Consider the following 17,896-nt stretch of genomic DNA (forward strand, 5'->3'; position numbering starts at 1 on the left):
CCAATGATGGGAAGGGAAGGGCGCACGGCTGCCGTCCTTGTTATCGCACACCATGCCACAAATGGGAACCAGTGGATCCAACAGATTCTAAACTGGCAAAGTTCGCCTGGCGACGATCCAACTGCAGAGGTCAGGCTGAGCAACCTGGTTCCTTTCCTTGAATCGGGGGTGGACGTGGGGGGGGGGGGCGGCGCTGCAATCCGCTAGGAATTGCCGCGCCTTTTCTAAGTTTCTGTTTCTAACACAGGGAGTGACTCTAATCGCGATAGGGTTGTTGGTTGGTTCCTGAGAATCCCAGCGACATTAACTAGTTTGCTTGGCACTCCTCGTCAATATGTTTTTCTTTTGAGACCACTGGCCCTTTCTCTGTCTTGGGTGGGGACGATGGGAGCGGTAGTCCTAGCACCTGAATGCGGGAAGCGTTTGGGAAACCTGACAGCCGCTCTTCCATGCCCGCTGCTTGAACTTTCTTTGAACTGGATATTCTGGGATCTAAACGGAGAGGTTGTGTCTCCGAAGACTCCACCTATTGGGAGTGTTACACCAATCCTCGCTTGGAGGACTCCAGGCCTTTCATCCCCCCGTTGGACACCACTTTCGTTTCCTGCACTTTAGTTTCGCGCGTGGAAAAACGAAACCTCTACGCCTTCAAATTGTCTCCGACCTCGGACTTTTAAGGTAGTCCATGAAAATACTTTTAGGACTCACCCACCCACCCCCCAAAAAAGTTGGTATATACGTAGAGTTAGAGAACTTGGATTAGCAAGAACAGTAAGTAAAAAGTTATTTTGCACCTTTTGTTATGTTAAAAGGATTCCAGTATTTTTGATAATAGTTACCATGAAGAGTGGAGGTTTTCCCAACATAGACAAATATTTTTTTTTGTTTTATTCAGATAAAAAATATTCTCTTGCTGCTTTCCATACATTAATTTCACAATGTTGAAATTATTATAGAATAGAATAGAATTTTTTATTGGCCAAGTGTGCTTGGACACACAAGGAATTTGTCTTGGTGCATATGCTCTTAGTGTACATAAAAGAAAAGATACGTTCATCAAGAATCATAAGGTACAACACTTAATCCTCTACATGGGGCTACCCTTGAAAAGTGTTCGGAGACTACAGTTGGTCCAGAACGCAGCTGCGCAAGCTGTCATGGGTGCACCTAGATACACCCACATTACACCAATTCTCTGCGAGCTGCACTGGCTCCCTATTGGTCTCCGGTCACAATTCAAGGTGTTGGTTATTACCTTTAAAGCCCTACATGGCTCAGGGCCAGGTTATCTTCGAGACTGCCTTCTGCCACATAACTCCCAGTGACCGGTAAGATCCCACAGAGTTGGTCTCCTCTGGGTCCTGTCAGCTAAACAATGCCGGCTGGTGGGCCCGCGGGGGAGGGCCTTCTCTGTGGCTGCCCCAGCTCTCTGGAACCAGTTACCTCCTGAAGTCCGGACCATTCCCACCCTATTGGCCTTCTGAAAAGCGGTGAAGACCTGGCTTTTCCGGCAGGCCTGGGGCCGTTGATCTCGCTCTTGTGATCTGACGAGATCCAGCCATGAATGGCGTGAATGAGTTTTTAATGTTTTTAATTTTTAAATGTTTTTTTATAATGATTTTTTAAAATGTATGGTGAGCCGCCCTGAGACTTCGGAGAGGGGCGGCATATAAATTGAATTAATTAAATTAAATTAAATTAAATTAAATTATATTCATAGGGTACAAATAAGCAATCAGGAAACTATCAATATAAATCGTAAGGATACCAGCAACAAGGTTACAGTCATACAGTCATAAGTGGGAGGAGATGGGTGACGGGAACGATGAAATTATTGTTTGTATTTCAATTCAGCTTTTATATAAGTTATTTGAAAGTACATGTCTGAGAAAACTGACTGTACTGTGCACAGTCCAGTCCACCTTAAGAGCTTGTGTGGTGACATCAGAGAGTGGCAATAAGATAAATACAGTCGGGTGGCTCATCCCTGTAGCACAAATGGAGTACCAGGCAGAGAGAATGAAGCTGTATTCCACCCCCTCTAAAAGACTTGATGGATATATTGGTACGAACCTCCATCCCAGCAAGGAGTTTCAAGACAATGTCTGTGATGCCGTCAACAGAATTTGTTCTTTCCTGAAAGAAAAGTGTGATCTGTACAAGGATGCCAGGGTGATCAAGACAATAAAGGTGAGCTTTGTTTGGTCTAACTAATCCAACTCTTAGTAAGATAATGTCTCAGATAGAGTAGCACTGGCTCTTTTAGGCCATTGTGCCAACTTAGTTAAGGGTACCAAGTTCTAAACCCTCTTTCCAGATTGCGAATTCAAATACTGAATATATATCCTGCCTTAATAAATGTGGGTGCTGAAGTTAGGAAATAAATGCCAGACTTCATGCCAGTGTGGCCATGTCCTTTTTTATATATATAAAAAGTTTTATTTTTTATTTTTTACACAAACACACCTACAAACATACAATGTATTTTCTCTGAACAGAGTATTTGGCCGACTCACAAATTTAAACAGCGTTTAGTCATTTCAACTAAATTTACAATTTCTATATCTTCCTTTTTGCCATGATATTTATTCTTATCTTTTTTTTAAAAAAAACCCAATATTACCCTTCATTCTCATCTCTAATCTTAACCAAATTCAATTTTTCCCTTCTATTCTGTTATACCCCTTCCCATTGTCATTTATTTTTATATCCATCCATAAATTAATTATGTAATGTTACAATTGTTCAATTCTTATAGGAATAATAAACCCACTTATTTTATAACATCAATTTCCTTTGATAATACAATCCAACATTTTAGTATAAATCAGTTAGTTATATAACTATCTTTTTTCTTTGTATATTAATCATAAACCAAATAATTTTCATGCAATCCAACTTCTTACAAATCAATTATGTTTACATGATAATAATAAACCAAACCGTTTTCCCCGTATGTTCCTCCAAACCACAACTTAATCATTTCTGCTTTCACCACAATATACAATTAAAAATATTTCAATTATTACAATTTCCCTAGTTAAATTTTAAAATGTTCTAGCTATTATCCTCTAATCATATAGCTTTCCCCATATATTGCTCAAAGCCACAACTTAGTCATTTCTACTGTCACCACCATATACCATTAAAGGTATTTCAATTGTTACAGTTTAAACTTATTCATATTTCTAAAAAGGGAACATTATCTAAATTTCAAAAATGCAAATAAAAATATTCCAATTATTATTCATTTCATTTTTACAATCATATGATTTCTCATTATTTCTTACTACAATTCATATTTCAATTCTAAGTATATACAGCATATTTCTCTTTCATTTCTTTCTCTTTTTCTCCCTTTTCATTTTTATTTTTGCCTTTTTCTTTCCGCTTTTTTCTTTTGCGCTTTAAAATCTTGAACTCCTATTTTGCCCTATATTTCCCATTGTTTCCCTTCTCTTTTCTCCTTTTCTTATTTCCCCACTGTTTATCCCACTGTTTATCCCAGTGTAATCATTCTGTATTTCAAAGTCCTGGACTCTTCTATTTTGTCCTGCATTTCCTGTTATTTTCCACCCTTTCTCTCTCTTTTTTTATCTTTTCACTGTTAATCCCAGTGTAATCATTTAAATTTTACATGTTCTTTCTATTCCACCCTTCTTTCCTTCTTTGTCTCTTTCTACTCTTTCTGTTTTTTCCATTGTTAATCCCAATGTAATCTCTAAAAACCTCCTTTTTATTGTTACTATCCACATATTCAATTAATTTTTCAAAATTAATCTCATTGTCTTTATCTTCTTTATTTTCAGTTTCCGTGTCTTGCTTCTCCATCTTTATTTCTTTGTCAGCTTGAGGATGCTCTATCTCAATTTTTGGGTCTTCAAGTTTCGATTCTCCATGTAACATTGTAATTATTTCTCTTATTTCCATGACAAGTACATCATTTCCATCATTTCTCTTATTTCCTGCGCCATTTCATTCTTTCTAGATTGATATTATTCCAGTTTTAAAAGTTTCATTGTATTCCTTTTTTTTGCCTCCAAAGTCAAGCCGCTTGCAGACAGAGCAATCCTCCCCAAAAGTTCTCACGGCTGTTTTCACTAATAAAGTTAAGAATTTTCCAAAACAAAGGTTCCAAATTGCAATGATCTTTTTTCTCCTGAAGATGTCTCTCTACAATCCACAATTCTTCTTAGTTGTCTGACAAAGTATCCATTTTGTTTCAATCCACGTTAACAATTTTTACTAGCTTTTCTTTTCTTCTTTTTAACTTTGAAAATACCAAATCAATTTTATAGCCCAGTCCAAATTGAACAATACTTTTTCCCTCTCTCTTTTTTTCTTTTATTTATCGTTTAGTTATATAGCACTTCTGTTGCAGGGCTTATTGTCCAATTCTCTTTTATTTTTCTTAACATTCAAAAAAAGGATCTATTTATTTTCTTTCCAATCCTTTAGCCAATTTTGGGGTTACTTCTTCTAGTTTTTTAAGTTTTCCAAATAATTTTATTCAAAAGTCAATTTTCTTTTCAGGTTTTTGTCCCTTTAAATTCCGCTTCATACATCCTCTTTCCTTCCCCCCATGCCCATTAGCCGCTATTTTTACACTGGGGTTTTTTCAGGTTTAAAAGGGTTTTTTCAACCTGTGGGTTGGCTGTCACTCACCCTGCTTCAAAAACTCTGTTCCAGTCACTGCTCCTGCTCAAAACTTAGCCCGGTTGCCCCAACTTCTTGACAGCTGCAATGGCTGCTGCCCCCACTGCTGAATCAGAGAGAATTTCCTCTGACCTTCGAGGGACTTGCCTGTTCCTCTTGGTCTTTTGAGGTGCCTCTCCTTCTTCCCCATCCCTACAGGACAGTTTCAGTCTGAAGACCCCTCGGCAGCAGTTCGTCAATCCAGGTTTTCGCAGAGCTCATTGGAGCCCACTAATTCCCTGACTATCTCGCCGTGACGCTTCCGGTTGAATCGGCCATGTCCTTGATAGACCATCAGGAATTGACTTGAATGGTAGACTTCCGGTGGCTCCGCGGCATCAAAAGACACTCCTTTGTGAGCGCCAGTCCCAGGACTCCGTTAGAGCCACTAGAACAGCAAAAATCAGCTGTCTAGCGGCTCGAAACTCTCCCCCTGGGAAAAAGGGGGAGAGAAGAGCAGAAGGGTCTGGGAGAGCTCCCCTAGACCCCCAGGTTTTCTTTTTTTAAGCCTGGGGTTTGCAGGGTGAGAGCTCCCTGAAAGCCCTTCATCTGCTCCGGATCCAGGACAAGTCTGCTTTATGCAGACCGAGGCGTCGCGACCACACCAGCAATGCAATTTAAAGGATTACAAGAAATTTGGACTTTGGATGCTGGCAGAGCAAATCAGGAGAATAAAAAATGCAAGTACTGATCTTTAACTCCATTTTAAAAGGGGAAAAATGGCGCCTGAGGGCGTGAAAACAAAACTTACTAGTGAAAATGCTTGTTAACGCTTGCAACATTGTTAAAGCTACTGGATTACACATTTAGAAAAGATTTAAAGTGGAAGCGGAATGGAAAAGGCTATGGTATTGAATTTAACTAATTTACATTTCTAATTGGACTTATTGACCTGATAGCTGAATAAATATAAAGTGAAGATTGAAATATGGCTGACATTAGGGCTGGAGGATCACTGCCTGGTGAGTCAGCAAATTCACAAGCTGTGACTGTAAAGGATTTTCAAGAACTTTTAAACTTTTTTACTTCTGCTCTCTTGGAATCAATTGATAGAACTTTTCAAAAATATAATTTGGAGAATAACAGTGATTTGCTGGCTGGGAAAGATGAAGAAATTAACCAGCCTAATGTGACTTTGGAGGATAAAAAAGAAGCTGTCAGGATTGAGATGGAGGTTGGCACAGTGGAAACAGAGGCCTTGGCAGAGGCTTCCACGCAACTAATTGAAAAGTAACAAGTAGACTCTTTACTGCAAACTGATAAATTTTATCGTGACAATTTTTGGTCTTACAGACAGAGGAATGAACTGGTTGATTATACAAGCAGGAAGAGTCGATATGGGGGTTTCAAATTAGAGGAAATAATTCTAAGAAGAGAACGAGTTTCAAAGATACATCAACCTCAAATCAAAATTCAAAAATTCTCGAAAATAAAAGCAGGGGGAGGAGCAATGCTGAAGAAGAAAGTATTATTGAAGAAGAAGGACTGGAAAAAATATAGAAAGAAAGGAAGAATGGAAGATTAATCTTTTTTGAGGAGGATCTTAGTAATAAATCTGAAAAGTTTATTGTTTTATTGAAGTAAAAAGGCTTAAATAAAATTGGGTAGCTTTTTAAAACTTATTGAAGTATTAAAACAGTTAACTTAAAATTTAATGGATAGTCTTTTAAAAAGTTTTGAAACTTATATTTTGAAGAATGTTTTATTGATGTATTAAGAGATTTTAAAATGTTTAATTCTCGAAAATAAAAGCAGGAGGAAGAAAGGAAGAATTGAAGATTAACTTCTTTTGGGGAGGATCTTAGTAATAAGATGAAAAGTTTAATTAAATTAGTATTTTTTAAGTTTATCTTAAGACAATGATATAAGGGAAGTGTTTTATTATATTTAGTTTTGGATATAATTTAGGGGATAGCCTTTTGAGGGTTATATTTTGAAGAAGGTTTTATTGAAGTAAAATGCTTAACTAAAAATGGACAGCTTTTAAAAAGTTATTGAGGTATTAAAATGATTTATTAAAAATTTAATGGATAGCTTCCTGAAGGTTTGAAAATTTATATTTTGAGAAATGAACTAAGAATAGCTTATTGATGTATTAAGAGATTTTTAAAATGTTTAACAAGATTTTAGTATTTTAAAAGGTATATGTGACAAAATGTTTAAAGTTTTAAAATGTTTAATTTAGAATTTTACAAGGGAGTAATGTTGAATAGTTAGAAATTGGCAATTGGTTTATGAAGGATTAAAGAGGATAAATGTTTAATTTATTTTATTAGGGAGCAATATTGAAAAAGAATGGTGTTTGAGGGCGTGAAAATGAAACTTATCAGTGCTTGTTAATGTTTGTAACATTCTTAAAGTTACTGGATTATGCACCAAGAAAAAGGTTTCTATATTCAGGAAGAAAAATTTAACCCAATTGATTTTAAGAATTTATAAAAGGGAGGTTGATGAATAATTTGTAAAAGGGGAGTTAAAGTGTGTGAGGGAGTTTTGAACCTTACAGTAAGTTAGTATATTTTAGCGTATGTTTGTTAAATGTTATACCCTGTTTTTGCTCTGGGAAGTTGGGGGTGGGGGATGGGGAGGGGGGTCGAAGGTTGGGTTGGGATAAAATTGTTGAAAAATTTTTGATAAAATGAAAAGATAGATAAATGTATTAATAGAAAAGTAAATGTGGGGGAAATGTTACAATAAATGAAATGATAATATCAAGATATGAAAAAAAAAGATTTATTCAGATGATACACTGAATGATTGATTATATATTGTATGTTTGTTTACAAAATAAAAAACTTTTTACAAAAAAAAAGGAATTGACTTGAATGCTGGTTCAGAGGGAGAGATGGATGGGAACAAGAACACGATTTGCTGTAAAGAATGTGAAAGAGCCTGCTCATGGTGTTACATTATATGCAGTGACCCTGAAACTCGACATTAACCATATTCTAATGATAGGTGTTGGCCAAACTATGGATTGATCCAGTCAAATGATCCAGTCATTTTTATCTGGTGTGAAGGACCTAATTATCGCAAGAGGAAGAGAAAGTGCAAAACTTGTTTATTCTGTACAATTAGGTGCAGGTGTTTCTCCTTTGTCTTAGAGTTTGTGAGATATTTGCTGTTTTAAGTGACCAAATGGTGAGAGAGTGAACATTTGCTTTTTTTAAAATATATATATATATATATATAGGCTGGCTCTATAGGAAAAGGAACAACTCTGGATACGAGTTCCGATGTTGATCTGGTTATCTTCCTCAGCTGCTTCTCCAGCTTCCAGGATCAAGTAGAGAAGCGTGAAGAAGTGATCAACGACATTGAAAAGAATTTGAAGAGGTGTATCCAGACGATTGCTTTCAAAGTTGACATCTTCCCACTGAAGAAGGGAACACGTTCACTCCAACTCCACTTCCAGGCAAAAAAGAAGACAGAGGTTGTAGAAGTGGACATCCTCCCAGCATATGATGCTTTAGGTGAGGAATCTAGTCACACACTTCCTTATTAATTCTGATATAGGGTGAGCATAGGAACCTTCACCATGACTATAGAGAACCAATCATGGGTCCTTATATTCTGCATTCATCAGCAGGTCCTTGCAGTGGAGATTTATTACTGTCTATAGTCAGACCACAACAATGGTGTTTACATGGGACTGTCCTAGGAAACTCAAATTTTTAACTGATTCAAAATGTAGTGAATTTATTACTAATAATGGGAAATAGGTTTTGCAGTGTTTGAGATATGCTGAGATGACTCCCTCGGTGACCAATATGCTTCCAAGCCTAATTCAAGATCCTGCTTTTAAAGCTGTACGTGTTTTTGCCCTTATGTTCCCTGCTGGATCATCTGTCCCAGGTAGAATCAACTTGCCCTAACTAGGTGAAATATATAGGGTACTTCTTGGATGCTTCTTGGTGCCTTCATGCCTTCTTGGTAGCAGTCCACACATTATGAAATACCTCTCCCCCCCTCCCAAGACAGAGGCCCACTTTGCTAGCATTCCACTGAACAATTCTAATAGAACATCTTATTCTAATAGTGTAGAAAGCAGGGAGACCACCTTGAATATTCAGAAAATATTATATAAACAAAAATTTATAACAAAACAAAAACAAAAACAGAAGGATTCCTTAAGTTCTTGAAAGAGAGACAATATTAAGAAGCCACTCTGGATCCCTAGGGTATAAGAGAGAGAGGCATGGGAAGCCTCAGGCTTGCAAGATTTTGTTATGATAGCCTATCTCAATTAAGTGTAATGTTGGTTTCCATGTGGAATCTGTTTTGTAAGCTGGCCTTTTTTGAAGGGTTGAAATCAGTCTTGCAAATCTCACTGTGGGTGGAGTCATCCAGAACTCCCCAGCCAGCAAAGATGGCTTGGGAATTCTGGGAGTTGAAGTCCATCAGGCTTAAAGTTGCCAAGGTTGGAGACCCCGATCCAGAGTGAAGAGATGGCAATGGACATAACAGTTATTGATGCCCTTAAAAATTCACAATAGGATAACAGAGCATGATATTACACAAAAATCTTGTGATGATTTGTTTTGGTTCCTCTCCCATCCTAGGTCAGATAACCTTTACATATATCCCACCTCTGAAGGTCTATATCGAACTAATTGAAGCCAACGGCCTGCCAGGGGAGTTCAATACTTCGTTCACAGAGCTGCAGAGGAATTTTGTGAAACGTTGTCCAACAAAGCTCAAGGATCTGCTACGGCTGGTCAAGCACTGGTACAAAGAAATCAAGAAGGTGAGCTGTTATGAGGTGGGGTTGGGGAGGCTGGAAAAGTAACAGGAGGAAACAACTAACCAATGTTCTTTTATATGTTAAATTACTTAATAGTTTTAAGTGATTTTTTAATAATACATTTTGATGGTAGGTTTTATTTTTCATCCCCCAGAGTAACCTTGTGTGAAGTAGATCTCTATATGAATTTGATAGATAAATAAATTTTGATAGATTTGTTACATATTTCATAAACAACTGGCTACAAAAAAAATCTGGGGAGACTCAAAACATTTAAAGAATCTTCACCTTAATGAACACAAATGGGTTCCAATTGCAGTTTCAAGATTCCATATTTCTAGTGCTTGCATTGACACTCCCTCTTCTATACTGAAGTACCCATAACCTTTGCTTCCTAGATCACACCTACAAAACTGGACTTGACATTGGTCAACTTCTGTTCAAACAAGAGTGTTGTCTGGTTGTCCAGTCATTTCTCTGACATTGTATCCCTTTGCCAAAGTTTTCTGGCCTGCCATCAATTAAGGCTTAACCCCACAATAATGGTAAGGACCAGGTCTTATTGTGGTCCTCCATTTGTTTCCCCCCCCCAAAGAGAAGTCAAGAATCAATACTAGTTTCTCCTATTCCCTATATCAATACTAGTTTTCCTTTGGGTCTGGATGTCCTGGGAAAATATCCATAGGGATAGATATAAAGCCAATACATCTGACTTTGGATTCTATTGGCTAGAGCCAGAATGGGCCAACTTGCTGTAGTATTCAAAATATTGGGATAGGACCAGTTAGATTCAGATTCAATTCTTTTTTTAGGAAGAGACCTTGGAAAGCATCCAGTGGGGAAAAGTTGGTGCAGAAAGAAATAATCCATCTACTAAAATTGGCTGATGGAAAAGCAGCAGCTAAAACAAGAGTGCAATTTGTGGAGTATGTGAGGTCTTAAGATCTTTGTGCAGGGAACAGAGTTCTCCCAAGTTTATTGAAATTTAGTGTCAAACAACCAGCAGCAACACTGTTTTTTGCCAAAGCTCAGGACAAGATAACTGAATGTAGTAAGTCTCCAATGGGCTTAATGCAATGACTTTAAAAAAAAAAATACTCTACCCATTCAGAAAGAAAATGGCCTCATGATAATATTTTTTTCCAGCAATCCAGCACAGACTCCAAATTTCCCCCCAAATTTGCCCTGGAATTGCTTACAATTTATGCTTGGGAAGAAGCAAACGGAGGAGAGCAATTCAAGACAGAAGAAGGATTTTGCACAGTGATGAAACTAATCACTCAGTACCAGGATCTCTGCCTCTATTGGACTAAATACTACCCTCTTGATAATTCCAAAGTGGGGCTCCATGTGAAAAGAAAATTGATGGAGTCACGGTAAGGATACTACTTCTTTCTTGTTGTCTTTTCTTATATAAGCTTTCATTCAGTTGGGTACAGTGATAATCAGACTGTATTTCTCTTGAATTACCTGTTAAATCTTAATTGCACAAATTTAGCTTACATGTTCTGGCAATCTTCCATTTCGCTTGAATATTTTGGGGCAAGAAAAATATACTTATTACTTGGAGAGAACTGCTTTCCCGCTATCTCAAAGTAGGCGTGAATGAAAGACACAGAAGAGTGAAATTTCTTCTCTTCCTACCGCTAGAGACTATATAATTTTTGACGTAGAACTCTATTGCTGATATTCAGTAAACAAAAGGCAAACATTAAAATCACTTATATTCTCAATGCCACATTTAAGTTGCCCTGTAGTTACTATGTACAATAAAGAAGAAAAACACATTAAAACAACATATTGAAAAGTGGAATCTACCTGGCACACACTTGCTCTGCAGTAACCTATTTTTTGAGTTCTTGTAATAATTAGTTTTTCATTTCTATTGTGAGTGTTACACTTTGTAATTTTTTTTTTTAAAAGTATGCGTTTGTATTGCAGTCCTGTGATTATCGATCCAGCAGATCCGACAGCAAATGTTGCCAAAGCCAAAACGGGAGCTTGGGATCTATTGGCCCAGAAAGCTTTTGATTGCCTGAGACAGCCTTGTTGCATGAAGGATGAGCAACCTATCAAACCTTGGAATGTGCAGGTAGTGTGCATATGTCATTTTCTTTCTAACAGGCAATTTTTAAAAAAACATAACTTCTAAGTCTTGGGATATTTCAGGTCTGTATAATGTTTACAGGTGCATTATGCAAAGATTCTGAAATCTTACAGGATTCAATTTATTTAAAGGGAAATGGGTTTCTTATTGGCTTTCTCTAGTTGAACCACTGAACATAGTTTTAAACTGGATAACTACATCATATTAGAGTTCTGCGTTTAACTGTGGTTTGTTGAATCCTGGGAGCTGAAGTCCACAAGCCTTAAAGTTGCCAAGTTTGGAGACCCAATCTTGCTAGGCCATAATGGCTGAGACTGAGAGCCTTGGACAAATCCAGCCTAAACAGTAGTTTCCTTAAGCAGCTTTCTCATCAGTCAAGGTCCAAGAGAAGCACTTCAGGGTTATTCTTGCTTGCTTCCAGGTGGGGAATCAGGTATGAAGCAAAGCTATGGATTTGACAAGTATCTGCAACTTCAAAGCAAAGTTTAATTAGTGTTCTGTTCAGTCTTTGAGGGGGAAATGGCAAATGATCATAGAAAAATCAGGTAAATAATCCATTCTGGAGTTACTTTTCCTTGTGTAAAAAAAAGAAACAAAATGCAGCATGTTTCAAAATAGGCTGCTGAGAATTCATTGTCAGCAACATAGATACTGCATTTTTCGGAGTATAAGACGCACCTTAACCCCCCCCTAAAAGGGAGTGAAAATTTAGGTGCGTCTTATACACCGAATGTAGCCCTGCCCACCCACTGGCCCCCACCCTTTGGCCTCTGCCTCGCAGCAGTTACCTCCTTGCAAGCAAACAGCAAGAAAAAGGAGATCCTTTCAGCTTCAGCACAACCTAATTAGCACAATTTGATTGGATCACCTTCTGACTCTCAGCTGATTTGCTCTCAGCTGTTTTGCGCAGGGCTATGCTGCTTGCTGCAAAGAGGTAAATTGCTGGAGCAGATTTTTTTTTCCTTGTGCTAATCAAGTATGCTGAAAACGAAAATGAAAGTAAAGCAGGCTGTTTGCTGCAAGGAGGCAAAGTTGCTCAGAGGCAGAGGGAGATTTCTTTTTCTTCTTTTCCTCACCAAAAAAGGTAGGTGCATCTTACACTCTGGTGCGTCTTATACTCTGAAAAATACGGTAACCACTTTTTTTTTTTATCACATTAAGTTTCGCTTGTACATTGGCAAGATGAGTCCTATTTTCAGGTAAAGTCACTAACTACCTGGGTTTCTCAACCTTAGTACCTTTAAGATGTCTGGACTTCAACTCCCTAGGAATTCTGGGACTTGAAGTCCAGACTTCTTAATGTTGACAAAGGTTGAGAAACACTGGTCTATATGTATACATTAAATATACATTACAAATGGCAATTTAAAGAAGTTAAAAGTATTAGAGGGAGGAAAGGAAGGGGAAAGCAGAGGAAAGATTTTAAAGGTACCTAAGGATTGCAGTTTTATTGTACAATATTTGTTGCCTCGCTCTTGAAGCAGTGAGGCAAAATTTGGCTACATTATCGATAGTAGTGGGTCTTAAGGTCTCCTAAAAGATAGGAAATGACATGTTGGTTGTCTCTCCCTGGGAATTCCTTTATGAGGGGCCAAATGAATACATCATACAGGTTCAAATAGAAATTGCAATACAACAGGATATGCTGAACATCCTTCATGATTTGGGAGTCACAGGGGCAAAGTTGTTCCCATGGAAGATTCACTTCCATTTCCATTTCATGTGCGGATCAGGATTTATTTATTTTATGAATGAAGCCATCCAATTTACAGCATGCCATTGTAAAAAAGTAATTCCCCACTCCATTTCAGTCAATTCTGTTAAGAGGAACTGAGCCAGTGATATGAATACCTCATTGAACAGAGCCAGCCCTATATAAATCTCATAAACTTTGCATCTCAGTGAAGTTGTTATTACATAGCACGAAACAGAAGTGAGTTATACACCGGTGCAATGATCCCATATATACATACATACATATATACAGGGTGAAATGTAAAATTTGTTACTACCGGTTCTGTGGGCGTGGCTTGGTGGTGGGAGTAATGTGACTGGGTGGGTGTGGCCAACTTTTTTTCTAATGCTCTGAAAAGCCTCTGCCGATCAGGCAACTCAGCTGGGATCGTCAGAGACTTTTCAAAGGATTTTTTTTAACCACCTCTTTGGCCAAGAGGTTGCAGAAAAAAATGCTTTGAAAAGCCTCTGACGATCCCAGCTGAGCCGCGCGATCATCAGAGGCTTTTTTTTTAACTTTTAAAAGCATTTTTTCGGCAGAAGAGGTTGTAGAAAAAATGCTTTTAAAAGTTAAAAGAAAAAGCCTCTGATGATCGTGCGGCTCAGCTGGGCATGGTGGGGGGGCAGGGATTTTTGCTACCGGTTCTCCGAACCACCCGCCGCCATCACTACCGGATCGGGCGATCCAGTCCAAACCGGGAGCATTTCACCCCTGCATACATACCTACATACATACATTTGCAAGATTATAAGAAGTTCAGTGTTTTGGGGTGGACAAATCTAGGTAAAGACCTAAACTGCATTTGGAATAGGAGAAGGCATCCTAACCTTTTCAGGCAGCAAAAATGGGTAGGACAATCTTATGGTTTGTATATTATTACTTTAGGATAAACTTGTAGAATGTTTCTTTACTATGTATCAATAACACACATTATGGTTGGTTGTACAATCAACCAGAGATGTAGACTGGATGTGGCACTTTAATCTACCTGTTCAATTGAGTCCTTCGCAGGGACCTGGGGTCAGCAGATGTTATTTGATAGTGTTAAAGTTACCATCGCAGGATGTAAGCTGTTCCAAATCAAGCTGCCTTTTGCAATTGACTGATGGTGATTTTGTCAATGCCAATGGAGTTTAAGTGATGCCCCCATATGTTTTGGGATTGCACCTACTATTAGTACTATTTTAGATTTCTTTTGCCACAGTTGTTTTATTTCTATTTACAAGTCATTTTTGTGATTTTCTCCAGTTCTTTCTCTTCTCTTCTGCTGCTCTTCTTACTGCAATGTACACTATCCAGATTTTTTTTGTTTTACCAACAATAGTTAAGTCTGGGTTGTTATGTGGCAGGTGCCTGTTTGTTTGAATTCTAAAGTCCCAGCGCACTTTAGCTTCTTTATTTTCTACTAATTTGTCTATTTTATGATCCCATCCGTTCCTGCTTTCATGGAGGAATCATTACTATTTTATATAATAATATATGATTATTATTTTATCCCACCTTTTTAATAATGTATAACTCAAGGAGGGAGGCAAACATACCTAATACGCCTGCCATCCTGCAAAGTGGGTTGTGCTGAAAAAGTGACTGGCCCAAAGTCCTCAGCCAGCTTCCATGCCTAAGGGAAGCTCAGAATTGACAGTTGTACCTAATACTAGACAACTTATGACCTGTTGGGCCATCCTTTGAGAGAAAGGTAGTGCAGTGTGATATAAGAATAATAATAGTAAATCAAATTTTACCTACCAGGAGAGATAAACAGAATGACCACAAGTAGTCAAAGCAGCAGTGGCAGCGGGAGCAATTTCCAACCTCCTGCCAGATTCCCCATTGGGAATCATGAATGTGTGACCACGGCTGACTGTGGTGGAGCTGCAGCATCCAGAACTTTGCCAATACAACTGATTTGAAGATCTGGGAACTTTCAATTCCGTGGGAGTAATAGGTCGTGGGTTTCATACGCATTCTGTGGATTTTAGGTGCGGTGGTTGAAAAATCATTATGCTATGATTGTTAATTGAAGGTTACCAACAAAGAAACACTGAGAGTTTTATCTATAATATATAGATATTATACATTATTGATTGATTATATGTTACTGGTAGAACATAAATGTGTTCATAAATGATGTTTAATGTTTTGGTCAATTGTTTCACCTTTTTCTTTTAGCCAACCCGACACATTAAGTTGACAGTGAAACAAGATACAGGAGCACCTGCATTTCTATCATGCAACCCTTTTGCACCTATCAAGTGTATCAAGGAGCAGTTTGGGAAAGAAGGGTATATCTGCGAGCTATATTTGGAGGAAACTGGGCAAGCAAATACAGCCCTGCAGGATGATAAAAGATTGGCAGATTATGGAATATTCTTTCCTACTACCTTGCAGCTACATTATAGTACATCTCAAACGCTGAGATGTACTGTATCGTAAAAGACCTCAATGTCAGAACCACAAGCTACACAGTGAACCCCAATCTGATCTAAATATTCCATCCTCTTCAAAATTGGCTTTGCCTTTTAAGAATGCTTAATGCTCTGGGCACATACTTATGAGCTGTTCCTATATACCGAGTGTTGGTTTTTCTCCTCCTTAAACTGCAATGAAATTATCATACTATTTTTCATATTTTAAGTCATATGATTTCCCAGTGTGGCCAGAAATTTTTAGATATAGGAGACCCAATACATTAGAAGGCACCAGACTATAGAAGGCTGTTTTAAGATCTTGGCACTGTATCCATGACAAGATTAACCAGATCAATTAGGGCAGGGGCGTCAAACTCGCAGCCCATGGGCCAGATGCATCACATGCTGGCCACACCCATCCCTGGTTTAGCGAAGGTGGAAAAGTCGCAATATGTCACGTGACGACAAAGTGAGGCCGCAAGTTTGACACCCCTGAATTAGGGAGTTAAATGCATCACAACAACTCTTAAGAAAAAGGGTTAATTGATGTAGTCAGGTAATTCACAGGCAGTTAAAATTACAGGTAATCCTTGTTTAATGACCACAGTTGAGACCAGCAATTTGGTTGTTAAGTGAAAGGGTTCCTAAGTGACTGTGAGAGTGCTTATGACTTACTTTAGCTTTCCATTCCTTTCCAGCATGTAAAGGTCTTAAATGTGAAGATTGGTTGCAAGGTTACTTTTTCATCACTATTCTAACCTTGGTCACTGTATGAGACAGCTGTTAAACAAGGACTATATATATCTCTACATACACCTAGAATTGCACACAGAGTTAGAAGTAACTGCCCAACCATCTTGTGGAAATTATGGGCCATGAGATTGAGATAAAATCCTGGAGAAGCTGTGTAAGGATTGGAAGAAGGCAAAATATTTGTCTTGGGAGATATGAATGGAGTTTTAGATTTGAGCTTAGACAAATTGATACAAGAAGGGAAAAGGTGGAAAGCTTCCAAAAATGCTATTTCAATATATGGATGAACTGGCATGGACACTTATATGGAAATTACATAATCCAGCAAAAAGAGATTACATCTTTTTCTCAGCAATTATATTCAAGAATAGATATGTATTTCTAAGACCTTAATATCATGCATTAAAGAAGTATATATTATTTCAATGACTTATACAGATCATAATCAAGTTTTAATAACATGGAGTGCTGAAGAAAAAATACTTTTCAGGTAGAAGATGAATGATACTAACCTACAAAAAGAGAAATCAAACTTCTTTAAAATGCATAGGACACCAGAAAACTCTCATTCTATCATTTGAGAAACAAATAAAGTATATAAACTACGTCAAAAAAGAAAAATACAACAAAAAACAATTAGATGCTAAAATAAGAGAATTGGAACAAAAGCATAAAAGTAACCCAGAAGTAACAAGAAAGACAACAGATCAAACAATTGCAAAATAAATAAATAGCACCTATGTTTATTAGAAATGGAAGAATTGCAGAACAAAATAAATGTTAATTAGAAGAATGTAGTTATTTAAATTGAACACGCAAATAAAGCAGGAAAATTTTTTTGCATATAAACTCAGAAAATTAAATATCTACTTTTCTGAAGCAGTTCCTTTCTCTTTTTTTCTCTTTATATTCAGATAACTTTAGTAATTCAGTGGAGATTTGGTATTTAATTTAAAGATTAAAAACATATTTCATATAAAATAATTCAGTGCATTTTAGAACTAATTATTAATAGTATATTTAGATTTACAATTTAAACAACTATGCTCGTATATAGTTTAAATATATTTAATATTGATATAAATTTTCTATTATGAAAACCTTGTCTTAGTCAATGATTACAGCTTCCTGTTTCTATTATCTAAACAAGCTAATTTTTGTGTTTTATATATTATTTATATTCTATAATAAAATAATTAATTTGGGGAAAATAGCTGTGACTTCAAAGAATCATTTCTGAGCTACACTGATATATCTCAAACCAGATTTCAGATTTACTTTTTACAAAGCTAATCTCAATTTCTTCTTATAAAACATCATTACACTTTCCCAACTTTAAAATTTACTAAAATTTATCATAAATGTTTGCTGTAATTATATAAAGTTTTTCCCCCCTAATGCTTAGGAAAATACTAGTATTAATGATTTGAGCAGCATGTAAAATAAAGAACATT

The 17,896-nt window shown here is 37.2% G+C and overlaps 1 protein-coding gene across 1 annotated transcript; it reads left to right on the forward strand.

The window, feature by feature from the left end:
* Nucleotides 1-1,830: 1,830 nt before the first annotated feature.
* LOC117679087 (2'-5'-oligoadenylate synthase 1A-like) lies at nucleotides 1,831-16,963 on the forward strand. Its single transcript, XM_034440732.3, has 6 exons — nucleotides 1,831-2,190; nucleotides 7,889-8,168; nucleotides 9,258-9,442; nucleotides 10,586-10,815; nucleotides 11,381-11,531; nucleotides 15,451-16,963. The coding sequence occupies exons 1-6, from the start codon at nucleotides 1,999-2,001 to the stop codon at nucleotides 15,712-15,714; spliced, it is 1,302 nt and encodes a 433-aa protein (XP_034296623.2). The 5' UTR covers nucleotides 1,831-1,998; the 3' UTR covers nucleotides 15,715-16,963.
* Nucleotides 16,964-17,896: the final 933 nt, after the last annotated feature.

The sequence above is a fragment of the Pantherophis guttatus genome, chromosome 2, assembly GCF_059756535.1.
Source record: "Pantherophis guttatus breed Tessera chromosome 2, ASM5975653v1, whole genome shotgun sequence".
Classification (NCBI taxonomy): Eukaryota; Metazoa; Chordata; class Lepidosauria; order Squamata; family Colubridae; genus Pantherophis; species Pantherophis guttatus.